A 26,887-nucleotide genomic window follows, 5' to 3' on the forward strand; every position below is an offset into this window, starting at 1 on the left:
GAAGTTGTGAATGCTCCAACACTGGAAGATGATATTGGATAACCATTTGTCTGAAGTAGTGTAGGGTTTCCTGCCTAAGCAGGGGGTGGGACTAGAAGAACTCCAAGGTCCCTTCCAACTTTGTTGTTCTGTTCTGTTCTGTTCTGTTCTGTTCTGTTCTATTCTATTCTAAAGAAAAGGAAGCATTGAAGACAATGGGAGGGTAAGCCACCTAGGTGGAATGTTCCATGTCTTGAGTCCCATCAGACAGCTTTCTCTAGCAATCATGTCCTGGTGATGCTCCCTGTGTGATTAACTAGGTTTCCAAATGTCACCATTACAGACGGAAAACATAAAAAGGGAGAGAGAATATAAAATTTATCCACAGAGTGGGACAGGCAGGATTGGAAACTACATGGGAGGGCCTCTCTCCTCTTTCTCAAGAGACCATGAAGGTTCTCTGTTAAACCAAATAGGAGTAGTAAGACAGAGAAGGACATCCTTCTCCACTATGGAAAAGGAAGAGGCAGCATTTTCTCTGAGAAAGAAACCAGCTGTTTATGTCTGACTAGAAAATACTTCCCGCCGTAATTTCAGTCCAGAAAAACAGAATCCCTTACTTAGAGAGGCAACGTTCCTTGCGTTTTCCAACATGACTTCTCGATACAGGGTTCTTTGCTTCAAGTCCAACAGGCCCCATTCTTCCACGGAGAAAAACACAGCTACATCTTCAAAAGAAATGGAATTCTGAAACAAGAACAGCATATTTTACAAACTCTTTTATTAAGGAACAATGGGCCTCTGGTGGCTCAGCAGACTAAGTCTGTCTGTTATTAACAGCAGCTGCTTGCAATTACTGCAGGTTCAAGTCCCACCAGGCCCAAGGTTGACTCAGCCTTTCATCCTTTATAAGGTAGGTAAAATGAGGAGCCAGATTGTTGGGGGCAATAAAAGTTGACTTTGTATATAATATACAAATGGATGAAGACTATTGCTTAACACAATGTAAGCCGCCCTGAGTCTTCGGAGAAGGGCGGGATATAAATTCAAATAATAATAATAAAAAAAAACAATGCAACATTTCTTTTTTAAAGAAAACTTCCTGCTTTCAAGTAAGATCAATAAACAAGTACTGGCCTCCGATTAGAAATTCACCTGTGATAGACTTTTGTGATTTTGGCTAATTCTGCAGGAGCAGCACCCTAAATTCCTTCTCTGTCAATTGATAAGAGTCCTGCATGACAGTTCGGACACTGCCTTACTTTACTTACAATACTTACCGAAGAGGTACCGTATTTTTTGGAGTATAAGACGCACCTTAGTTTTTGAGGAAGAAAATAAGAAAAAAGCTGATTGGGAGGTGGATCAGCCTCCCGGAATACCTCCAATCAGCTATTTCCAGAGGTGAATTTTAGCAACAGGTTCCTTGGTTGTGAGCTCTGTGCCTTGCTTTTTTTTCCTGCCTCTGAAAGCCTCCGAAACAGCTTCAGAAAAAAAAAAGCCTCCGAAGCTCTGTTTGGAGGCTTTTTTTCTGAAGCTCTGTTTGGAGGCTTCTTTTCTGAAGCTCTGTTTGGGGGCTTCTTTTCTGAAGCTCTGTTTGGAGGCTTTTTTTCTGAAGCTCTGTTTGGAGGCTTTTTTTCTGAAGCTCTGTTTGGGGGCTTCTTTTCTGAAGCTTCGTTTCTGATGCTTTTTTCAGCCTCTGAAACCTCCGTTTGAGAAGCTGAGCGGGGCTACATTCAGAGTATAAGACACACTCAGATTTCCACCCTCTTTTTTTGGGGAAAAATGGTGTGTCTTATACTCCACAAAATACAAACCAAATAACCACTGTGAGGCCATTAGAGTTTATTGACAAATATCAAGATGCTCTATCTGACAGAATATGCCAAAAGGAGTTTTGAGTAAAACACCTGTGTTTATTCCAAACTAGTTCACCTGGAACTTTATATAACAACAAGACTCTTTTTGAATCTTAAGTAATCATGTGAAGCTATATGTACCTTGTTCTTCTTCCATGTGGGAAAAACGTATTTCAGGAGGAAACATTTTGTGGCAAGAAGCTGTCTTGTTCCAAGATTGGTCCTGCATGGAAGGCACTCGGTAATATAACCACAGTCTATGTAACGGGTAGCAGTATAATTTGTTGTACATCCTTCCACGAGGTCCAAGGATGCAGACAAAATATGACCAAAGTGCCTTGATATAGTGGGGACTGAGAAGAATAAAATGAAATTTACTATTGCAGAACTGTTTAAGAATAAAGATTAATCTTGTCACATTTTCTGTTCTGTCCCCCTTCGCCTCCGTCCGAGCGATGGCTTAATTAGCCGGCACTATCAGCTCTGGCAGCAAAATAGCGAGCGTCTGGCCAAGTGTCTCTGTTATCTCCCTCGACGCCGATGACTCACCCAGGAACAAACTTCAACTTTACGGGCCGGTGAATGGCGCAGGCTGGTAAGGCCTGTTATTAAGAACAGCCTGTTATTAAGAACACAAAGCCTGCAATTACTGCAGGTTCGAGCCCGGCCCAAGGTTGACTCAGCCTTCCATCCTTTATAAGGTAGGTAAAATGAGGACCCAGATTGTTGGGGGGGCAATAAGTTGACTTTGTAAAAATATACAAATAGAATGAGACTATTGCCTTATACACTGTAAGCCGCCCTGAGTCTTCGGAGAAGGGCGGGGTATAAATGTAAACAAAAAAAAAAAAACAACTCTTAGTTAAGCAGTGGATTTGCCTGTTACAAAGAGGCACAGCAACTCTTGCTGCCTTTATATCCTGTGGGGTGTGGCTCCATGACTCAGCACTTCCTAGGCCTGCCCCACCCCTGCTTCTGTTGTTCCCGCCTCTCCTGCCTATGAAACCTAGGGTCCAGCCAGGCCTGATTGCCATCAGCTGGGTCTGGAGGTGTGGCCTGGGGGAGGAAAGAGTCAGGGGACAGAGGCCTCGTTATCTCTTCCACCTGGCCTGCCTCTGGCTCCTAGAGCTGAGCCAGGGAAGCCGGTGCTCCCGAGGTAAGTCCTGACGGCCCTTCCCCCTCACTTTCGAAGTCACTTTCTCGCAGGAGGCTCAGCTCGGGGGGCACAGACACAACACTTTCACAGATCAAAGCAAAATTCAAGGAATTATAGAGTTGGCAGATGACTAGAAAAATAGTTGACTATATATTATAATATATAAACTGGAAATATTCCTTGTGCATCCTTTTAAGAACACCTTGACATATGTCAGTAAACCACAGCAGCCTCATTCAAACTATCATCCTAATTTATTCCTAGTTTTCACTTCTAAAGGTAAAGGTAAAGGTTTCCCTCGCACATACGTGCTAGTCGTTCCTGACTCTAGGGGGCGGTGATCATCTCCGTTTCAAAGCTGAAGAGCCAGCACTGTCCGAAGACATCTCCATTGTCATGCTGGCATGACTAAATGCCAAAGGCAGATGGAACGCTGTTACCTTCCCACCAAAGGTGGTCCCTATTTTTCTACTTGCGTTTTTTACGTGCTTTCAAACTGCTAGGTTGGCAGAAGCTGGGATAAGTAACGGGAGCTCACCCCGTTACACGGCAGCACTAGGGATTCGAACCGCTGAGCTGCCGACCTTTTGATCGAAAAGCTCAACATGCTAGCCCCCGAGCCACCGCGTCCCTTTCACTTCTACATCGCCATAAAATGTATTTCTGCAATATTGAGCCTATGTTCTTTGAAACTACTTTTGAAACAATAATATTACATGGTCACACATTGCAGAGTTGAGACCATAATTATATTATCAAGTACATTCTACTTAGCATCCAAGGAGGAAAAGGGTGACTTTGTATTGTACGAGAGTTCCTCTTGAAATAATTACCTTCAAAAGTATAGCGCCATGTGACTTCCTATCAAAGTATAAGGAAGCTGCTCATGAAAACAGACTCCCTCTGCGCACATGCACACACACACACACACACACACACACACACACACTGTGGACAGTGTTGGATTATGCTGAATGATATTTGCAGTTTGAAGAAAATATCTTCCTACCTTCCTTGAAAGCATAACTGCTGCTATTCCTCCACCACAGACAACAGATGTTCTGCAAGATACCATCGATGATGCTGTGGTCTCTGAGAATGAGAAAGACAAATAGAAGAACTATTTGTTATAAAAACAGCCTTCCTAGATTCTGGAGCATTAAATTCAGAAAATCTGTTCTTTGTGTATGCTGACTGGGGGGGGGGGGGCAGCGAGCAGCAGTGCCGTTTAATAGAGAACATTTATTCCCATCTGGGTTGCTGAGATTGATAATGTACAGTAACTGGTCGACCTTATGGTTCTCCTCTGATTCCCAGGAGGGATCAAGACGCAACCTGAAGTGGGGAATTCATGCCCTAAATTCATGCCCTAAATATTGACCATCAATTGTGTTGTAAATGTTGTACCTTGATGAACGTATCTTTTCTTTTATGTACACTGAGAGCATATGCACCAAGACAAATGCCTTGTGTGTCCAATCACACTTGGCCAATAAAAATTCTATTCTATTCTATTCTATTCTATTCTAAAGCAGGGGTCTCCAACCTTGGTCCCTTTAAGACTTGTGGACTTCAACTCCCAGAGTCCCTCTGAGGAACTCTGTGTCATCCTCCACTCCAATCCTCACATCCTTTTGTACGCTTTATATTCAGTAGTTAGATTGCATGGGGTTTTTATGTGTAATGTAAATAGCTCATGGACTCAGTTTAAGTAGAGAGGGCCCTTTAAGAGTGTCGTCTGACATGAGATCAAGGGGAGGGGACATTGATGGTTTGAATTCAACAGGAATGTTAGAGCTCGGGCTTCCAACGGACATTGCATTCCTGAGATGATTTACAGCCAGAGACCTGCGGAAGAAGATTACCACGGGGGGGTGGGGTGGGGGTGCTGAGAAGAAGCTGGCATTGGACCAGACCTGCTGACCTCTTGGGGGGAGGAGGGACTAACGATGGGATATGGAATGTTAGCCATATTTTGTCTCAGATCCAACTTTATACCGCTGCAGTCCGGATGTATTTAGTAAAAGTACTTTTCTTTATTTGCAAATGAAGTCAAAGTGTATTCTTTCCTAAATATAATCAGAGGCAGCCTGACACTCTGGGAGTTGAAGTCCACAAGTCTTAAAGGGACCAAGGTTGGAGACCCCTGCCCTAAAGCACAGCAGAGATCCTAGATATCTTCAACGACATCCCACTCCATATATCCCATGGAGGTATGCTGATCATCTTCCCGCCCCCACCATTTCTGATAATTCTTTACCTTTTGGAACAGTTTATTAGAAAGACTGGTTTCTTTTTAATTGCCAGGAGACTTTCTTGAGCGGTGACGTACAGGTGGTACTCGACTTACAACAGTTCAGTTAGTGACTGTTCGAAGTTACAACGGGACTGGAAAAAGTGACTTGTGACCATTTTCATCACCCTTACGACCACTGCAGCATCCCCATGGTCACATGATTTACATTCGGCTACTCGACAACCGACTCGCATTTACGATGGTTGCAGTACCCCGGGGTCATGTGATCCAGTGGTTGGTTGCTACCGGTTCGCCCTTGTTCGGGCGAACCGATGGCGGCAGCGGGGGAAGCTCCACCCACCTGCCCGGACTTCTCTGCGCATGCGTAGAAGCGTCGCACCCACGAGCAAAACGGTAGCGACAGGATTTGAAACCCGCTACTGATATGATCCCTTTTTGCGACCAAAGTCCACAGGGAAACCAAATTCATTTAACAACCAGGTTACTAACTTAGCATCTGCAGTGATTCACTTAACAAAGGTGACCAAAAAAAAAAAGTCGTAAAATCGGGCAAGAGTCACTTAACAAATTTCTCACTTAGCTACATAAATTTTGGGCTCAATAGACTAAGCTGATTTTAAACTTAATAACAGCGGCAAGACTATTGATAGGACAATACTGGAAGAAAAAAGAGTTACCCACAATAGAAGAATGGATACTGAAAGTTGCTAATTTGGCTGAGATGGCCAAAATCTCAGCCTTTTTGAAAGACACTACACAAGAAAAATATCTAACTGAATGGAAAAAATGGATTGAATATATGCAAAATAGATATCAGATTAAGAGATATCAGATTGCCTTTGAATGATTAGGATGTATTTATCTCTGATTTGTATGGGGGAAGTTAGGATTTGAGAAGAAGGGGAGGATTATAATTTGTGTTAGGGAAAATTTAGCGTATGATTGGTGTTTTTTTTTTGAACTATACCTTGTGTTTGCTCTGGGAAGTGGAGGGGGGAGGGAGGAGGGTGGTTTTCGAGGGAGGGGGGAGGGGATGGAGTGGGGAGGAGGGGGAAAAAAGAGGGGTAAAAATGTTTGTAAAAACTTTTTCAATAAAAAAGAAAAATTTGGGCTCAATGGTGGTCGGAAGCTGTAATAACACAGTACTTAAGAAAATAAAAATAAATAAATAAACAATGTTAATAAATGAAAAAGAAATGAAAACAATGGTAATGAATATTTGTATATAATATACAAATGGATGAAGACTATTGCTTAACATAGTGTAAGCCGCCTGAGTCTTCGGAGAAGGGCGGGATATAAATACAAATAAAAAAAAAAGAGATATCGCCAAAATAGATGGAAAAGTGGGAGGCGGGATGAAGAAGAGAAGATTATAGATATAAATGTACAACCAGAAAATGATGGATTGGAAATAGAAAAGAAATCGAAAAGAAAGTATATATTATCAGAAGATTGGAGTTGCTCGGATACCAAACAAGGGAAATAATATACAACAAGGAAGAAAGAACGAAGATAGGTATAGAAGGTAAGATAGAGGAGGTGAAGGAGAGAGAGGGATGGAAGGAAGGAGGAGAGGAAGATAAGTTAGGGAACAAGAGTAGGAGAGAAGGTGAGAAAGGAGGGAAAGATGAGTGGGGGAGAGGGAAGGGAAGTAGGTATGAGGAAGGAGAGGAGGAGGAAGAAGGGAGGAAAGGACAAGCCTCTGGTGGCTCAACAGACTAATGCAGTCTGTTATTAACAGCAGCTGCTTGCAGTTACTGCAGGTTCAAGTCCCACCAGGCCCAAGGTTGACTCAGCCTTCCATCCTTTATAAGGTAGGTAAAATGAGGACCCAGATTGTTGGGGGCAATAAAAGTTGACTTTGTATATAATATACAAATAGAATGAAGACTATTGCTTAACACAGTGTAAGCCGCCCTGAGTCTTCGGAGAAGGGCGGGATATAAATGCAAATTAAAAAAAAAGAAAGAAAGAAAGAAAGGAGGGAAAGGGAAGAGGAGAGGGGGAGAGGAAAGGGAAGTAGGTATGAGAAAGGAGAGGAGGAGGAAGAAGGAGGGAGGAAAGGACAAGGAGGGAGGGAAAAGAGAAGAAGAAGGTTTGTTGTAAAACGAAGGGAAAGAAAGGGTAGAAGAGCAACTCCAAAGGCAATTAAAAAGTTTTATTTTTGTGCTTTCTTTAGGGAGAGCATGTATGATTATCTATGAATAAGAAAATGTACATTTATAATATGTGTATAAGAAAAATAAAAAATAAAAAAAAACTTTAAAAAAAAAGAAAATTAAAAAGAAATTCAGGAAGGAAGGAAAGGCAAAGGAAATCCACTTGGAGGATTAAAGGGCATCAGAAGGAAGGTTTACCTGGAGATCTCTTCTGGGAGGGATCCTCGAGAGGGATCCCCCCAAACAGCAGCTCCAGGAAAGGATCGCCAGCCTTTCCTGCCATTGAAACTCAAGGGCTCCGGGACCTTCCAAAACTGCACCCAGAGCAAATCTCATAGGAAATGATCAGCTGGAAGATCTGCAACAAGGAGGAAGAGGCACTGCAGGAACCAACCAATCAGAAGCATCGAAAGGTGACCTCTGCAAGATTTCCACCCGGATTTGCAACCAGGAATGACGGAAGGAAGGAAGTGGAAGGAGGGGCTTACTCGCCTCTGGGAAGCCTTTGGAAATTGCAACCAGAGAGTGCTTCTCCCTAGAGAGGCCTCCCCGTCCAGGTCCTCCAAGACAGGGGTCTCCAACCTTGGTCCCTTTAAGACTTGTGGACTTCAACTCCCAGAGTCCCTCAGCCAGCTTTGCTTCTCCCTAGAGAGGCCTCCTCGGGCAATTCCTCCCCCCTCCCCCTCCAGGTCCTCCAAGACAGGGGTCTCCAACCTTGGTCCCTTTAAGACTTGTGGACTTCAACTCCCAGAGTCCCTCAGCCAGCAAAGCTGGCTGAGGGACTCTGGGAGTTGAAGTCCACAAGTCTTAAAGGGACCAAGGTTGGAGACCCCTGCTCCAAGATGTTGGGAGAGTATCCAGTAAACGATTTTTTTAAAGCACAAATCTGATCTGTTTTTTTTTTACCGATCCCTGTCTGGGTTTGTAAGGTTTTTATTATTTTGAAATTTAACGGAATGCATATTGATCAGTACTGTACATTACACTATCTCGGATGGATATTGAAACCGATTGAAGCTGAGGGGACCCTGAACTAGTGAAGTGTTTTCCACAGTCTTGGCATTCATATGGTTTCTCACCTGTGTGAATCCTGTTGTGGGAAGTGAGACTTGTGGCAAACTGGAATCTCTTTCCACATTCCTCGCATTCATATGGTTTTTCTCCTGTGTGGATCCTTTTATGGGAAGTAAGATGACTTGAGCCTCTGAAGCTCTTTCCACACTCCAGGCATTTATATGGTTTTTCTCCATCTTTTATTCTCTGAGATAAGGTAAGAGAAACCGTTCTTTTGGAGCATTTCCTGCTTGTATTTTGGTTTTCGACAGTATCACTTCTGGAACAAAAACATAACTCTGATTCATCTCGGAGTATTTTCCACACTCCTGGCATTTATATGGTTTCTCCCCTGTGTGGATCCTGTTATGATCAGTAAGGACCTGAGAGTTGTTGAAGCTCTTTCCACACTCCTGGCATTTATATGGTTTCTCTCCAGTGTGGATCCTGTTATGATCAGTAAGGACCTGAGAGTTGTTGAAGCTCTTTCCACACACCTGGCATTCATATGGTTTCTCTCCTGTGTGGATCCTGTTATGATCAGTAAGGACCTGAGAGTTGTTGAAGCTCTTTCCACATTCCTCGCATTCATATGGTTTCTCTCCTGTGTGGATCCTGTTATGATCAGTAAGGACCTGAGAGTTGTTGAAGCTCTTTCCACACTCCAGGCATTTATATGGTTTCTCCCCAGTGTGGATTCTGTTATGATCAGTAAGGACCTGAGAGTTGTTGAAGCTCTTTCCACATTCCTCGCATTCATATGGTTTCTCCCAGTGTGGATCCTGTTATGATCAGTAAGGACCTGAGAGTTGTTGAAGCTCTTTCCACACTCCTGGCATTTATATGGTTTCTCCCCAGTGTGGATCCTGTTATGATCAGTAAGGACCTGAGAGTTGTTGAAGCGTTTTCCACACTCCTGGCATTTATATGGTTTCTCCCCTGTGTGGATCCTTATATGATAAGTAAGGGGTTTTGAAGAACGAAAGCACTTTCCACACTCCATACACTTATATGGTTTCTCTCCTGTGTGGATCCTGTTATGATCAGTAAGGACCTGAGAGTTGTTGAAGCTCTTTCCACACTCCTGGCATTTATATGGTTTCTCCCCAGTGTGGATCTTTTTATGGGAAGCGAGGCGCTCCTCGCCTCCACCCTCATTGCGTCGGCAGATAACCGCCCGGCCGCCCTGTTTGGTGACCCGCTCTCTCCTACATCAGGAGGTGCGGGATGACCCTTGCAGGGGCGAGCCGAGGAGTTTAGTGGTTATCTATCGATAAAATCGCTCAGCTGAGGGACGGTCTGGACCGAATTTGGGATGATCAAGCGAGGAGAGGAGGCACGTCTTGTTGAGCACATTTGGGATGAGTTTGACCCTGTGGCTCCGAGGGGCGTGGACAGGTTGTTGGGGAGGCTTCACGGCACGACATGTTTACTGGACCCGTGCCCTTCCTGGCTGGTACTGGCCACTCAGGCGGTGACACGAGGCTGGCTCAGAGGATTATCAACGCTTCTTTGTTGGATGGGGTTTTCCTGCCGCCTTGAAAGAGGCGGTGGTGAGACCCTCCTTAAGAAGCGGAGTATTTTTCCACACGATGGACACACTCCTTTTTGGGTGATCATCTTCAGCCATGAAGACACTGAAATCTGCACACTGAAAAGGAGAGCATTTTCCAGCCCACTTTTAACTGATTTTCCTCAGAACCTTTCTTTCCAAACATCCTTTCACAACTTCCTTTATGTCTTTTGGAAAATGCTGCTGCTTCTTGGCGTGACCTCCATCCACCATCCATCACCTGCTTGGAACAGAAAAAGGAAGTTGGCACAAACGGTGGTGAAAGGGATCAAGAGAGGTTCAGACGGAGCTTGGGCCATTCCTGAGGATCTGGCCCACGACTGAGGAACTGGTGGGCCTGGGCAGGGGTTGGACTAGAAGGCCTCCAAGGGTCCTTCCAATTCTGTTGTTATCCTTTGTGACTATCCCAGCTGGGATATAACAAAATAACTCAAATCAGAAAAGCTGAATTGGCTTAAAGACTGTGTGTGATCAACTTAACTACCCAAAAAGTTCATAAAATTGAGCAGAAGCCACGTAGCAACCACCTTCAACAGAAGATCCAGTTCCAATTGTGATCATAAGTCAAGGACTGTCATCTATACATCAAAGAGGAAGCAAAGCCAACTGCCTTTTGTATTTCATGTGCTTGGGCGAAGTGCTAAAGACATCCTTACCTGGTGGCTTCCTCAATAGAGGCAAGGAAGAGTCCTCTTTGACATGGCAACGTGGTACTCATTCAACTAGATATACTTACTAGGGAAAAGTCCCTCAGAAAGCTGGGCGACATGTTGTCAATATGCAAATAATGCCAGATTGTTGGGAAACGGCTCCTGCTTTGAAAACTCGGCTACCATTAAAGGAAGGGACCTGTTTTGCATAAAGCAGAATGCTACTTGAACAAAATATTCTTGAAGAAGGGGTAGCAAGGATGCTCACCTGGCTTTAATTGTACATTAGCATGTGGGCTTGTGGAGTGTGGCGGCATAAAAAGATAATAAAGCTCTTAGAAGTAAGTAACTTGAGGACTCTGCTCCATGAGGAGCCCATCTCTACATAACAATACACTTCAAGATGGAGCCTTCAGGGAGGCAAACCCAAAGACTTGCTTGTCCTTGGATATTTAGGCGGCATCCACATAAAGCGCTTGATCAAATACTTCTCACTACTTGGACAATTTTCATTTATAATATATAATATAATATAACAAGACTTGGAAGGGATCTGTTTTGCATAAAGCAGAATGCTACTTGAACAAAATATTCTTGAAGAAGGGGTAGCAAGGATGGTCACCTGGCTTTAATTGTACATTAGCATGTGGGCTTGTGGAGCGTGGCAGCATAAAAAGATAATAAAGCTCTTAGAAGTAAGTAACTTGAGGACTCTGCTCCATGAGGAGCCCATCTCTACATAACAATACACTTCAAGATGGAGCCTTCAGGGAGGCAAACCCAAAGACTTGCTTGTCCTTGGATATTTAGGCGGCATCCACATGAAGCGCTTGATCAAATACTTCTCACTACTTGGACAATTTTCATTTATAATATATAATATAATATAACAAGAGTTGGAAGGGATCTGTTTTGCATAAAGCAGAATGCTACTTGAACAAAATATTCTTGAAGAAGGGGTAGCAAGGATGCTCACCTGGCTTTAATTGTACATTAGCATGTGGGCTTGTGGAGTGTGGCAGCATAAAAAGATAATAAAGCTCTTAGAAGTAAGTAACTTGAGGACTCTGCTCCATGAGGAGCCCATCTCTACATAACAATACACTTCAAGATGGAGCCTTCAGGGAGGCAAACCCAAAGACTTGCTTGTCCTTGGATATTTAGGCGGCATCCACATGAAGCGCTTGATCAAATACTTCTCACTACTTGGACAATTTTCATTTATAATATATAATATAATATAACAAGAGTTGGAAGGGACCTGTTTTGCATAAAGCAGAATGCTACTTGAACAAAATATTCTTGAAGAAGGGGTAGCAAGGATGCTCACCTGGCTTTAATTGTACATTAGCATGTGGGCTTGTGGAGTGTGGCGGCATAAAAAGATAATAAAGCTCTTAGAAGTAAGTAACTTGAGGACTCTGCTCCATGAGGAGCCCATCTCTACATAACAATACACTTCAAGATGGAGCCTTCAGGGAGGCAAACCCAAAGACTTGCTTGTCCTTGGATATTTAGGCGGCATCCACATAAAGCGCTTGATCAAATACTTCTCACTACTTGGACAATTTTCATTTATAATATATAATATAATATAACAAGAGTTGGAAGGGACCTGTTTTGCATAAAGCAGAATGCTACTTGAACAAAATATTCTTGAAGAAGGGGGAAGTGTTGGACCTGAGAACTGAGGTCCAGCTTCCTTTTCATGAGGAAGGTCACTCTCGGGGTAAAAAAAAAAAGGTTCTCGGTCTGAGTTAACTTAAGAAAAGGAAGAAAGAGTGAAAGTGGGAAAAGAAGCCATCTGGGAGAAAGATGTCTTGAATACCATTCCCATCAGAGAGGCCAGTTCTCCAGCAGCCACATCCTTGTGATGCTTCTGTGTGTTTAATCGGGTTTCCGAATGCCATTGTTACAGGCAGATGACATAAAAAGAAAAGAGTGCTTAAAGTTACCTACAAAGGGGGAAGACAGGTTTGGAAACTAGAGAAGAACTCATTTCCTCTTTCTAGAGAGACCGTGAAGGTTTTATACCCATGATGGCAAACCTATGGCACGCGTGCCACAGGTGGCACGCATAGCCATATCGGTGGGCACGCCAGCTCAGCTCCGGCGTGCATGCACGCGCCAGCCAGCTGATATTCGGGCCTTCTGGGCCCACCAGAAGTAGGGAAACAGGCTGTTTCCTGCCTGGGCAGGGGGTTGGACTAGAAGGCCTCCAAGGGTCCTTCCAATTCTGTTGTTATCCTTTGTGACTATCCCAGCTGGGATATAACAAAATAACTCAAATCAGAAAAGCTGAATTGGCTTAAAGACTGTGTGTGATCAACTTAACTACCCAAAAAGTTCATAAAATTGAGCAGAAGCCACGTAGCAACCACCTTCAACAGAAGATCCAGTTCCAATTGTGATCATAAGTCAAGGACTGTCATCTATACATCAAAGAGGAAGCAAAGCCAACTGCCTTTTGTATTTCATGTGCTTGGGCGAAGTGCTAAAGACATCCTTACCTGGTGGCTTCCTCAATAGAGGCAAGGAAGAGTCCTCTTTGACATGGCAACGTGGTACTCATTCAACTAGATATACTTACTAGGGAAAAGTCCCTCAGAAAGCTGGGCGACATGTTGTCAATATGCAAATAATGCCAGATTGTTGGGAAACGGCTCCTGCTTTGAAAACTCGGCTACCATTAAAGGAAGGGACCTGTTTTGCACTGATACGGTTTCTCTCCAGTGTGGATTCTCTGAGATAAGGTAAGAGAAACCGTTCTTTTGGAGCATTTCCTGCTTGTATTTTGGTTTTCGACAGTATCACTTCTGGAACAAAAACATAACTCTGATTCATCTCGGGATATTTTTCCACACGATGGACACACTCCTTTTTTTGGGTGATCATCTTCAGCCATGAAGACACTGAAATCTGCACACTGAAAAGGAGAGCATTTTTCCAGCCCCACTTTTAACTGATTTTCCTCAGAACCTTTCTTTCCAAACATCCTTTCCACAACTTCCTTTATGTCTTTTGGAAAATGCGCTGCTGCTTCTTGGCCGTGACCCTCCATCCACCATCCATCACCTGCTTGGAACAGAAAAAAAGGGAAGTTGGCACAAACGGTGGTGTGAAAGGGATCAAGTGGCTTTCACTTTCACTCGTGGCTCCCATGTAACACCACTCCTGCGCAAGCTGCACTGGCTGCCTGTGGTCTTTCAGGTGCACTTCAAGGTGTTGGTTACCACCTTTAAAGCGCTCCATGGCTTGGGACCGGGGTACTTACGGGACCGCCTACTGCCACCGTTTGCCTCCCACCGACCCGTGCGCTCTCACAGAGAGGGACTCCTCAGGGTACCGTCAGCCAAGCAATGTCGGCTGGCGGCCCCCAGGGGAAGGGCCTTCTCCCTGCTTCTGTCAGAGTATTTTGAAAACATGGAGCTATGCTTGTGTTGTGTTGAAGTAAGATCTCCCATAGGCTTCCCTCTTGCCCTGCATGCTACAAAATGCAGACCTAAATTCTTTGGGGTAAATTATTTTGAGTTTCACGGTGAGGCACCGCCACCTCTGCTGTTCCTTCACATTCAGTTCCAAGGAAGCAAGAGGGACTCTTGAACAGAGCCTGTGTTCATTAATGGACTTAATAAGGGAAAATATGTTGGTTTATTTTTCAGAAGAAGGGGGAAGTGTTGGACCTGAGAACTGAGGTCCAGCTTCCTTTTCATGAGGAAGGTCACCCTCGGGGTAAAAAAAAAAAAAAGTTCTCGGTCTGAGTTAACTTAAGAAAAGGAAGAAAGAGTGAAAGTGGGAAAAGGAGCCATCTGGGAGAAAGATGTCTTGAATACCATTCCCATCAGAAAGGCCAGCAGCCACATCTTTGTGATGCTCCTGTGTGTTTAATCGGGTTTCCAAATGCCATTGTTACAGGCAGATGACATAAAAAGAAGAGAGTGTTTAAAGTTACCTACAAAGGGGGAAGACAGGTTTGGAAACTAGAGAAGAACTCATTTCCTCCTTCTAGAGAGACCGTGAAGGTTTTATACCCATGATGGCAAACCTATGGCACGCGTGCCACAGGTGGCACGCATAGCCATATCGGTGGGCATGCCAGCTCAGCTCCGGCGTGCATGCGCGCGCCAGCCAGCTGATATTCGGGCCTTCTGGGCCCACCAGAAGTAGGGAAACAGGCTGTTTCCTGCCTCCGGAGGGCCTGTGGTGGGTGGGGAAGGCTGTTTTGCCTTTCCCAAATGCATAGAGAGGATCTAGAGCCAGGTGAGAAAGAAATTAACTCTTATGTCTGGCTGCAAAATACCATCCACCGCAATTTCAGTCCAGAAAAACAGAATCCCTTACTTAGAGAGGACAGGTTCCTTGCGTTGTCCAGCATGACCTCTAGATACAGGTTTTTCTGCTCCAAATCCAGCAGGGCCCATTCTTCCACAGAGAAAAACACAGCTACATCTTCAAAAAAAATGGAATTCTGAAACGAGAACAGCGTTATTATACAAACTCTCTTATCAAGGACCCGTTGAATGATCTAAATGGAAAATATTATTTTCCTCAGAATGCTGCTATAGGGCATCGCGTGCCAAAACAACTAGATACAGGTTTTTCTGCTCCAAATCCAGCAGGGCCCATTCTTCCACAGAGAAAAACACAGCTACATCTTCAAAAAAAATGGAATTCTGAAACGAGAACAGCGTTATTATACAAACTCTCTTATCAAGGACCCGTTGAATGATCTAAATGGAAAATATTATTTTCCTCAGAATGCTGCTATAGGGCATCGCGTGCCAAAACAACTAGATACAGGTTTTTTTGCTCCAAATCCAGCAGGGCCCATTCTTCCACAGAGAAAAACACAGCTACATCTTCAAAAAAAATGGAATTCTGAAACGAGAACAGCGTTATTATACAAACTCTCTTATCAAGGACCCGTTGAATGATCTAAATGGAAAATATTATTTTCCTCAGAATGCTGCTATAGGGCATCGCGTGCCAAAACAACTAGATACAGGTTTTTCTGCTCCAAATCCAGCAGGGCCCATTCTTCCACAGAGAAAAACACAGCTACATCTTCAAAAAAAATGGAATTCTGAAACGAGAACAGCGTTATTATACAAACTCTCTTATCAAGGACCCGTTGAATGATCTAAATGGAAAATATTATTTTCCTCAGAATGCTGCTATAGGGCATCGCGTGCCAAAACAACTAGATACAGGGACAGGTTTTTCCCTTTGTGCCATTTCTCTGATAAACACCTAATTCTTACAGTACTGTCTAATGTCTAAGTATTTTTTTTTTTACAATCATATCAAACAGCTCATCCAATGTACAGTTATATACAAAGTCACCTTAATTGCCCCTAACAATCTGGGTCCTCATTTTACCTACCTTATAAAGGATGGAAGGCTGAGTCAACCTTGGGCCTGGTGGGACTTGAACCTGCAGTAATTGCAAGGAGCTGTGTTAATAACAGACAGACTTAGTCCGTTGAGCCACCAGAGGCCCATATTTACCCATGGTGTATGGCTGTAGTATTATTATCTATGAATAAGAAAATGTTGAGAGCCATTTGTCTGAAATGGTGTAGGGTTTCCTGCCTCCGGAGGGCCTGTGGTGGGTGGGAAGGCTGTTTTGCCTTCCCAAATGCATAGAGAGGATCTAGAGCCAGGTGAGAAAGAAATTAACTCTTATGTCTGGCTGCAAAATACCATCCAACGCAATTTCAGTCCAGAAAAACAGAATCCCTTACTTAGAGAGGACAGGTTCCTTGCGTTGTCCAGCATGACCTCTCGATACAGGTTTTTTTGCTCCAAATCCAGCAGGGCCCATTCTTCCACAGAGAAAAACACAGCTACATCTTCAAAAAAAATGGAATTCTGAAACGAGAACAGCGTCATTATACAAACTCTCTTATCAAGGCCCCGTTGAATGATCTAAATGGAAAATATTATTTTCCTCAGAATGCTGCTATAGGGCATCGCGTGCCAAAACAACTAGATACAGGGACAGTTTTTTCCCTTTGTGCCATTTCTCTGATAAACACCTAATTCTTTTTTTTTTCCCATAAAAAAGTTTTATTTTTACAATCATATCAAACAGCTCATCCAATGTACAGTTATATACAATTAGTTGGGCTTGCCCAGTCACCACCCCCCTTTTTAACACTCTTCCCTCTTCTACCTTCTTCTACTTTCCAGACCTTCCTCTCCTTCTCTTATCTACATCCTCTCCTCCCTCCACCCTACACCTTCCTTCTCCCTCTTCTACCCCTCTTCCTTCCTCTTCCTCTTCCTCTTCTACCCCTCTTCCTTCCTCTTCCTCTTCCTCTTCCTCTTCCTCTTTTCTCCCTCCCCACCGTTCTAAAATGGTAACAGGGCAGACCTGACCCTACATTAATTATATTTATACATATTCAATAATCCCTGTACATTAACCATCACTCCATCTCTACCCTCAACCCCCCAATTCCCTCCCCCTTACCCCCCACCCCGACTTCCCAGAACAAAATGCAGGGTATCAAAACTAACAATCATAATCCAAAATAATTCCTAAATTATAATCACCAATAACAAAAAATAAACACCTAATTCTTACAGTACTGTCTAATGTCTAAGTATATATATTTTTTTGAATTTATATCCCGCCCTTCTCCAAAGACTCAGGGTGGCTTACAATGTGTCAAGCAATAGTCTTCATCCATTTGTGTATTATATACAAAGTCAACTTAATTGCCCCCAACAATCTGGGTCCTCATTTTACCTACCTTATAAAGGATGGAAGGCTGAGTCAACCTTGGGCCTGGTGGGACTTGAACCTGCAGTAATTGCAAGCAGCTGTGTTAATAACAGACAGACTTAGTCCGTTGAGCCACCAGAGGCCCATATTTACCCATGGTGTATGACTGTAGTATTATTATCCTTCCTTACTACTATTTCTTATTGTTATTATTATTATTCTGCTGCTTTTCATCTACATGGAGAGCTGCTGCACCAGAGACAAATTCCTTCTGTGTCTAATCACACTCGGCCAAATAAAGTATTCTATTCCTATTCATTTCTATTCCTATTTCTATTTCTACTCGTATTCCTATTGAAAGAAAACGTCTTGCTTTCAACTAGGCTTAATAAACAACTTCCCTGGAGAAAATAGGCAGAGCTACAGGCTTCTTATTGGAAATGCACCTGTTACAATCTTTTATGATTTTGGCTAATTCTATAGGAGCAGCACCACAAATTTATTCTCTGCCAGATGAAGGAGGGCGAGATTTTCCTACCTTCCTTGAAAGCCCAAATGCTTCTATTCCTCCAGCACACAAAATAGATGTTTCAGAAGATACCATCTGTGTTGCTCTGTCCTCTAAGAGTGAGGAAAAAAACCAGTATAATTATTTGTTATTAACACATCTTTCCTCTATTCTGGAGCCTTCAATGCAAAAGATCAGTTTTCTGTGTATGCTGACTGGAGCAAGGGTCTCCAACCGTGGCAACTTTAAGACTTGTGGACTTCAACTCCCAGAATTCCTCAGTCAGCAATGCTGGCTGAGGAATTCTGGGAATTGAAGTCCACAAGTCTTAAAGTTGCCACGGTTGGAGACCCCTGGACTGGAGGATTGTCAGGCACCAAATGCCTCGTGGCCAGAGAACAGCCTATCTGGGTTACTGAGACTGATGAGGTTGTGTGAACGTGGGAGTCGACAGAAACCTAGGTATGGGGTTTGTGTCAAGTGGTACTTCTGTCAAGTCACGCGAGATCAAGAAAGATCCAGTGGAGATATGAGAGATGGTGCTTACTCAATTCCAACTCTAATCTGTAGAAATGACAGGAGTAGAACATAAGCTTAGCAGCTTTGCTCATCCTGGAGGTAATCAGAAAAGAAGGGAGGAACTGGCTGCGTCAGAAAGTCCCAAAAAAGGTTTCACATATTCTTACCACCAGTTCCCCTCGCGTGTGCACGCTCGCTTCATGTGCAGGCGCACCTTCTGCACATACGCCCAGCCTCAAAAACGTGGCTAAATAAGACAGCATTAAGCTGGGGTGGGCGCTCCCACAGTTGCCGCTACTGGTTCACTCGAACCGGTCCGAACTGGCTGAATACCATCTCTGGTTGACCCCCATCTTGAAGCAGGTAGAGGAACACTTCTTCTTGATGAAAACCTCCCTAGGTTTAGCAAGCAATTATTGTCCAGTTCCTATCTGTTCCTTTTTAGGGAAGGTTATTGTAGAGGTTAAAGGTCGTGGTATCGAGCTGTGTGCAGCACACTGCTGCGCCTCCAATGCCTACGTACCTCACATGTCTGCATTATCTCATTCTGGCTCTGGTCTGCATTATCTCACCTTGACTTCACCATCAGGGCCCCTGGTTGGTATCTTAAGGGGGAGAAGAATCTACCAATAAAAACGCTGTTGCTGGTTTGCCTTTTTCTGCTTGTAAAAACTGTATAAAAGAAATAAACGCTGCACAGGCAGTGAGACATCTTTGCACCTTGCAAATGCCTGGACCCTGATTACTACGGGTCATGGAGGGAGTGGTCAGGTCTCAACAACAAAGCACGTCAGAAGGTCATCTGGAACCATTTAAATTGAGATTCAGGTGAGACCATGGGAAAGAACCTGCCTGTTGTGCCTCGTCCTCCCTCCTCTCCTCAACCGGGCCCCTCCCGTCTCCTCCTGGGCCTGCTATCAGACTCAGAGTCTGATAATGAAGATGTTGTGCCTCGCCCGCCCCCCTCTCTGCAGCCGGGCCCCTCTCATCTCCTGTTACCTCAGCCAAGGACTAGTAGTGCAGACGAATGGCCTGGCATGCCTCCAGCCCCCAGTCCTGGCACCATGCCTGGACAGACGGAGCAAGATGAATGGCCTGGCATGCCTCCAGCCCCCAGTCCTGGCACCATGCCCGGACAGACCGAGCTAATAAACCCCTCCCCCACAGCATGTGAACATGAGGAGCAGGAAGCCAGTCACAAGCTGGAATCCGGCAGCTGGAGGGTGGAGGGATCCACGCTTCCGGAGAATGGAGAGGCGACGTCAGCAAAAGGAAGGGAGGGGCAGGCCTGGATAAGTGCTGAGTCATGGAGCCACACCCCATGGCCTATATAAAGGATCTGCTTTCTGGCATTCTTTGAGTCAGGTAAAGTCTAATTTGGATTGCTGAAGTCACATCTTGGACTCCTGCCTGCCCTGAGAATTCTGACAGAACTTTGGCAAAGCTGCAGAGGCTTTGTGGCCACGCTTAATACAGACTTCCCCGACTCGGCTGTCAGAGGAGGAGTGGGACACGACAGAAGATGAACGGCCTGTCATGCCTCCAGCCCCTGGCCCTGGCCCCATGCCCGGACAGGATGTCAGGAATGAACAAACAAACCTCACTCAGATGGCGGCGTGTCTTCCTTTGGCCATCAGAGGAAGTCAGCCACGGATTGGAATTACTCGGGCCTACTCCTTCTGACCCCTCCCTTTCTCAAACAGCAGAAGACAATTCAAAGTGGGAGGCTCCTCGCTTCCGGAGATCTGAGAGGCGACGCCAGCAGAAGGAAGGGAGGGGCAGGCCTGGATAAATGCTGAGTCATGGAGCCACACCCCACAGCCTATATAAAGGACCTGCTTGAGTCAAGCAACGTCTCATCTAGTTTGCTGAAGTCACAACTTGGACTCCTGCCTGCCCTGAGAAGCCTCGGAGGAATTTGACAAGCTGCAGAGGCTTCGTGGCCACGCTTGATACGGACTTCCTAGACCCGGTCGTCGGAGGGGGAGGGGGACACGACACTGCCTTGTCTCAATGGTGGATAACACCACCGGAACCAGACAGCAGAGAGAGACCCATTACATATTTTAGATCTCTTGCCCAATTCATGAGTGGAGACAACACATGCCGGAGACAGACAAACGTGAGTCAACTTCGTTGAACTGCACCGGGAGCACCAGGAGCTTCTGTCCCTTAATTGGGAAGAAGGCAAAAGCTCCTGTAACGATTTTGTCCCTACAGCATTTGGGCAACCTCTGTGGCCTATTTATGAGCGTGTGCTGTTTAGCCTCAAATAAAAAATGCATTTTGGGACGGCTGGAGCCATTTTTTTTATGATTCATACCTGTTGGTTGCTGTGGTGAAAATAGGAGGAGGAACTAGCATTATGTATATTCACTTGCCTTGAGTTAGAGTAAGAAAGTTAGAGTAAAGTAAAGTTAGAGTAAAGTAAAGTAAAGTTAAAGTAAAGTTAGAGTAAAGTAAAGTAGAGTAAAGTTAAAGTTAGTTAGAGTAAGAAAGGGGAGGTTAAAAAAATCTAGTAAATAAAATACTACCTCATTAGATTCCTATAATGTGTTCAACTTTAATTGTTTCCTATCTGATTCCCAGCGGGGTGCAATATGAAGTAGTGAACATATGCAATAAAGCAGTGGTCCCCAACCTTTCTGACTAGGTGGCCCAGCTGGGGGGGGGGGAGGAGGGGATAGTTCTTTTTGAGTGGCAGGCGAGGTGGGCTCGTGTGAGCACAAGTGGCCATCGCTCCTGGGAGGGAAGCTTCATGGACGCACACACCCTGGCCCGCTGCCTGCAAGTGGTCAGGGACCCCTGCAATAAAGGACTACAATCTTGACTCTGGATATCTTCAGGCAGATCCCAACCCATATCTCTGAGTCTAGGAGATGTGCTGAGTGTTTTGTCCTCTCTCCTGCCTGTCAGATAATCTGGAAAGAGGACAAAACCTTTTTTTTCACAGTAGGACTCGCCCTTTGGAATAGTTTACAGGAAAGGGGCTAATCCTTTTTAGATGCACGCTGCCACAAGACTTTCTTGAGTGGTAATATTAAAAAAAAAACACCACAGTATCTAAGACCCTGAACATGCATTAAAGAAAGAAAAGAGACTCGGACAAAGTAAATCCAGAGGATTAAACGGCATCAGAAGGACCCTTTACCTGATGGTGTCATCCGAGGTGGATCCTCCTGAGCGACACCTCGGAATGGCCGCTCCAGAGAGGGATCAATCCCCTTTCCTGCGGGCAGTTTGGCAGCCATTTAACTCAAAAGTTTCCTGAACCTGAAAAAGCATGAGAAAATGCCGCGAAAAATAATCAGGAAGGGCCAGCAGAATCGTGGTATTCTACAGAATCGTGACGGCACACGGGCCAGAGGTAGCACCCAGAGCCTTCTCAATGGCAGCGGTTCTCAACCTGTGGGTCGCGATCCCATTGGGGGTCGAATGACGATTTGCCAGGGGTCGCCTAAGACCATCGGAAATATGGAAAGTATACTTGCAAGTCGAAGAATCTGGCTTCAGACGTGATAAACTTAATAGGAGGAGGAACTAGCATTATGTATATTCACTGCCTTGAGTTAGAGTAAAGTAAAGTTAGAGTAAAGTAAAGTAGAGTAAAGTAAAGTAAAGTTAAAGTAAAGTTAGAGTAAAGTAAAGTAGAGTAAAGTTAAAGTTAGTTAGAGTAAGAAAGGGGAGGTTAAAAAATCTAGTAAATAAAATACTACCTCATTAGATTCCTATAATGTGTTCAACTTTGTTTCCTGTCTGATTCCCAGCGGGGTGCAATATGAAGTAGTGAACATATGCAATAAAGCAGTGGTCCCCAACCTTTCTGACTAGGTGGCCCAGCTGGGGGGGGGAGGGGATAGTTCTTTTTGAGTGGCAGGCGAGGTGGGCTCGTGTGAGCACAAGTGGCCATCGCTCCTGGGAGGGAAGCTTCATGGATGCACACACCCTGGCCCGCTGCCTGCAAGTGGTCAGGGACCCCTGCAATAAAGGACTACAATCTTGACTCTGGATATCTTCAAGCAGATCCCATCCCATATCTCTGAGTCTAGGAGATTTGCTGAGTGTTTTGTCCTCTCTCCTGCCTGTCAGATAATCTGGAAAGAGGACAAAACCTTTTTTTCACAGTAGGACTCGCCCTTTGGAATAGTTTACAGGAAAGGGGCAAATCCTTTTTAGATGCACGCTGCCACAAGACTTTCTTGAGTGGTAATATTAAAAAAAAACACCACAGTATCTAAGACCCTGAACATGCATTAAAGAAAGAAAAGAGACTTGGACAAAGTAAATCCAGAGGATTAAACGGCATCAGAAGGACCCTTTACCTGATGGTGTCATCCGAGGTGGATCCTCCTGAGCGACACCTCGGAACGGCCGCTCCAGGGAGGGATCAATCCCCTTTCCTGCGGGCGGTTCGGCAGCCATTTAACTCAAAAGTTTCCTGAACCTGAAAAAGCATGAGAAAATGCACACGGTTCTGTAGAATACCACGGTTCTGCTGGCCCTTCCTGATTATTTTTATTTGCATTTATATCCCACCCTTCTCCGAAGACTCAGGGCGGCTTACACTATGTTAGCAATAGTCTTCATTCTATTCTAATAAATTCTAATAAATTCTAATTTAATTCTAATAAAATTCTATTCTATTCTATTCAGCAGGGGTTGGACTAGAAGACCTCCAAGGTCCCTTCCAACTCTGTTATTCTATTCTAATAAAATTCTAAAATAAAATAAAAAAAAAATAATTTTACGGTTGGGGTCGCCACATCGTGGGGAATTGTATTAAAGGGGTCGCAGCACTATAAAGGTTGAGAACCACTGCTCTATGGGCATGCATGCCGTCACCAGCTGCTCTTCTGGTTTCCGCCATGCACATGAGCGCCGGCCAGCTGGTCTTCCCGGGTGACAGAGCGCTAGAAAACAACCTGAAAACGGCCCGAAAAATGGCCAAAAAACAGGCATGCACATGCTGGCCAGCTGGGCTTCGAGTTTCCAGTGCTCCAGCGGGTGCAAAGACCAGCTGGCCAGCGCGCGCGTATACACATGCCAGAAACCCAACGACCAGCTGGCCGGCGTGCACATGCGGGCCAGCCAGCTGGTCTTCCAGTTTCCAGCGCTCTGGCGTGTACTCAGTGCCGAAAAGATTCGCCATCACTGCTATAGAAAGAGAAAGCGGTGATGTGCAATCTTATGAGGGACCCTTGAAGCAGCACTTAAGAATCAAATGTTGAAGAATTCCCCGTGAGTCACGGCCAGGACTCCTCCTTCTGCCTTGTCGGGAGTTCACTTATTCTCCCTGCTGAAAAAAAAAATCCAAAGATTTTCCTTGATTGAAAAAAAGCAAGCTTATTCGAAACTGTGGAGCAGAGGTCTCCAATCTTGACCACTTTAAGACTTGTGGACTTCAACTCCCAAAATACCTCAGCCAGCAAAGAATTCTGGGAGTTGAAGTCCACAAGTCTTAAAGTTGTCAAGGTTGGAGACCCCTGCTGTAGAGAATAAAATTGGAGTCTTCCCCCCACCCCAGATTCAAATGTGACCCACCCTCCTATCATTAAGTGTTGTATCATTAAGTGTTAAATTTGTACCGTGTGACCATCATTTGTGTTGTAAATGTTGTACCTTGATGAAGGTATATTTTCTTTCATGTACACTGAGAGCGTATGCACCAAGACAAATTCCTTGTGTGTCCAATCACACTTGGCCAATAAAATTCTATTCTATTCTATTCTATTCTATTCTATTCTATTCTATTCAGCAGGGGGTTGGACTAGAAGACCTCCAAGGTCCCTTCCAACTCTGTTATTCTATTCTATTCTATTCTATTCTATTCTATTCTATTCTATGACTATCATTAAGTGTTGTACTTTAGAATTCTTGATGAAGGTATCTTTTCTTTTATGTACACTGAGAGCCTATGCAAATTCCTTGTGTGTCCAATCACACTTGGCCAATAAAATTCTATTCTATTCTATTCTATTCTATTCTATTCTATTCTATTCTATTCTATTCTATTCTATTCTATTCTATTCTAACTGCATTTTGAAGGGCCATGAAGCCCCTTTTGTTTTCTTTCTGTTTCCATGCACGTTTCTGATCTCCGCTTCCCACCCCCCCTACACACACACACACACTCACCCCGTTCTTTTGTGTTGTTCCCTTGTTTTTCAACCTTTTCTCCACTTGGTGAATTCCGCAGTCTTTGAACAGAACCAATGATTATTGTCCCTATTGATGCCTCTGCTTCCCACGCTAAGGGGAAAAAGGGGGAACACGTACAACACACACACACAAACACAAACACACACACACACACCACCTTGTATTCCAGAGGTTTTTCCAAAAGGCGCTTCTTCAAAAGTCCTGGAAGCATCTCATCACAAAGGCAAAGATGATGGTATCTCGGGGTTGGTCGGATCCTTGGGGTGGGGAAGCTGCCTTCGCACCGGCCCTTGAAGACCAAGCGCCTCCGATCCTCAAGAGAGACGCAGCGCCGACTGCGCCGCCGCCGCTTTCCCGGCACAGCCGCGCAACTACAATCGCCGCACACGCGCCTCCCTCCCTCCCTCCCCGGAAGGGTGTCCGTCAGATTTTGGGGGCTGCGGGCAGGGATCTGGTCTCCCTCCTCGGTCCTCCTTCCTGCTGACCCGGGAAAAGCAGGAGGCTCTTGCAAGAGGGCGCCCCCGGGTGGATCCTGCGTCTGATCCTGGGAAGCTAGGGGAGTGTTTTGTTTTTTTATTTATTTCATTTTGTCACAAAAGTATACACAAACATTGTCATAAGTAAAAAAAACATATCATGAAGAATATATATATATATATCAGGAACGGTATTTATTTATTTATTCATAACATAACATCAGAGTTGGAAGGGACCTTGGAGGTCTTCTAGTCCAACCCCCTGCCCAGGCAGGAAACCCTACACCATCTCAGTCAGATGGTTATCCAACATTTTCTTAAAAATTTCCAGTGTTGGAGCATTCACAACTTCTGAAGGCAAGTCGTTCCACTTATTAATTGTTCTAACTGTCCGGAAATTTCTCCTTAGTTCTAAGTTGCTTCTTTCCTTGATTAGTTTCCATCCATTGCTTCTTGTTCTACCCTCAGGTGCTTTGAAGAATAGCTTGACTCCCTCTTCTTTGTGGCAGCCCCTGAGATATTGGAACACAGCTATCATGTCTCCCCTAGTCCTTCTTTTCATTAAACTAGGCATACCCAGTTCCTGCAACCGTTCTTCATATGTTTTAGCCTCCAGTCCCCTAATCATCTTTGTTGCTCTTCTCTGCACTTTCTAGAGTCTCAACATCTTTTTTACATCGTGGCGACCAAAACTGGATGCAATATTCCAAGTGTGGCCTTACCAAGGCATTATAAAGTGGTACTAACACTTCACGTGATCTTGATTCTATCCCTCTGTTTATGCAGCCCAGAACTGTGTTGGCTTTTTTAACAGCTGCTGCACACTGCTGGCTCATATCTAAATGGTTGTCCACTAGGACTCAAAGATCCCTCTCACAGGTACTACTATTGAGCAAGGTACCACATATACGGTATCTGTGCATTTTGTTTTTTTGGCCTAAATGTAGAACCTTACTTTTTTCACTGTTGAATTTCATTTTGTTAGATAGCGCCCAATGTTCAAGTCTGTCAAGATCTTTCTGTAACTTGAGCCTATCTTCTGGAGTGTTGGCTATTCCTGCCAGCTTGGTGTCATCTGCAAATTTGATGAGTTCCCCAACTATCCCCTCATCCAAGTCATTGATGAAGATGTTGAAGAGTACTGGGCCTAAAACAGAGCCTTGGGGTACTCCACTGCATACTTCCCTCCATGTGGAGGGAATTCGAATTTTTATACCGCCCTATCTCCCGAAAGACTCAGGGCGGTTGACAGCCAGATAAAAACATGCAAATAATATAGGTAAAAACAACAATTAAAAAACTTATTAATTAGGCCGAATTAAAAATATCACTAAAATAAAATAATATAAAACCCCATTAAAAACTAAATTTAAAAACTAAAACCCTAGGCTAGCCCTGCGCAGATAAATAGATGTGTCTTAAGCTCTCGGCGGAAGGTTCGGAGGTCAGGAAGTTGACGAAGCCCTGGGGGAAGCTCGTTCCAGAGGGTGGGAGCCCCCACAGAGAAAGCCCTTCCTCTGGGTGTCGCCAGTCAACACTGCCTGGCGGACGGCACCCTAAGGAGTCCCTCTCTGTGAGAGCGTACGGGTCGGTGGGAGGCGATCGGTGGCAGTAGGCGGTCCCGTAAATAACCCGGCCCTATGTCATGGAGCGCTTTAAAGATGGTAACCAAGACCTTGAAGCGCACCCGAAAGGCCACAGGTAGCCAGTGCAGTCTGTGCAGGAGTGGTGTAACATGGGAGCCACGAGGGGCTCCCTCTATCTTTTGTGCTCTTATGCACGCCCCTTATAGTCCTCTTAGGAATG

The 26,887-nt window shown here is 44.6% G+C and overlaps 2 protein-coding genes across 2 annotated transcripts in view; both read right to left on the bottom strand.

Annotated features, from left to right (window-relative positions):
• Positions 1-25,004, bottom strand: LOC131193448 (zinc finger protein 568-like). Its single transcript, XM_058173609.1, has 7 exons — positions 24,763-25,004; positions 21,598-21,719; positions 17,958-18,040; positions 16,434-16,560; positions 4,004-4,086; positions 600-726; positions 1-168 (listed from the first exon to the last, which is right to left on the bottom strand). Exons 2-7 carry the CDS (start codon positions 21,695-21,697, stop codon positions 164-166), a joined length of 525 nt encoding a protein of 174 aa, XP_058029592.1. The 5' UTR covers positions 21,698-21,719; positions 24,763-25,004; the 3' UTR covers positions 1-163.
• LOC131193413 (zinc finger protein 208-like) overlaps positions 1-26,887 on the bottom strand; it is a 47,141-nt gene that overhangs the window by 5,287 nt on the left and 14,967 nt on the right. Inside the window, 3 exon segments of the mRNA XM_058173527.1 lie at positions 8,448-8,713; positions 8,794-9,235; positions 9,238-9,612. Coding sequence (XP_058029510.1) covers positions 8,448-8,713; positions 8,794-9,235; positions 9,238-9,612 — 1,083 coding nt within the window.

The sequence above is a fragment of the Ahaetulla prasina genome, chromosome 2, assembly GCF_028640845.1.
Source record: "Ahaetulla prasina isolate Xishuangbanna chromosome 2, ASM2864084v1, whole genome shotgun sequence".
Classification (NCBI taxonomy): domain Eukaryota; kingdom Metazoa; phylum Chordata; class Lepidosauria; order Squamata; family Colubridae; genus Ahaetulla; species Ahaetulla prasina.

Coding starts and splice junctions, on each gene's coding strand:
- LOC131193448 (XM_058173609.1), bottom strand. CDS start 21,697: ATGGCTGCCAAACTGCCCGCAGGAAAGGGGATTGATCCCTCTCTGGAG. Junction 18,041..21,597: donor ACCTCGGATGACACCATCAG/GTAAAGGGTCCT, acceptor CCTCACTCTTAG/AGGACAGAGCAACACAGATG. Junction 4,087..16,433: donor AAGGAACCTGTCCTCTCTAA/GTAAGGGATTCT, acceptor TCTCATTCTCAG/AGACCACAGCATCATCGATG.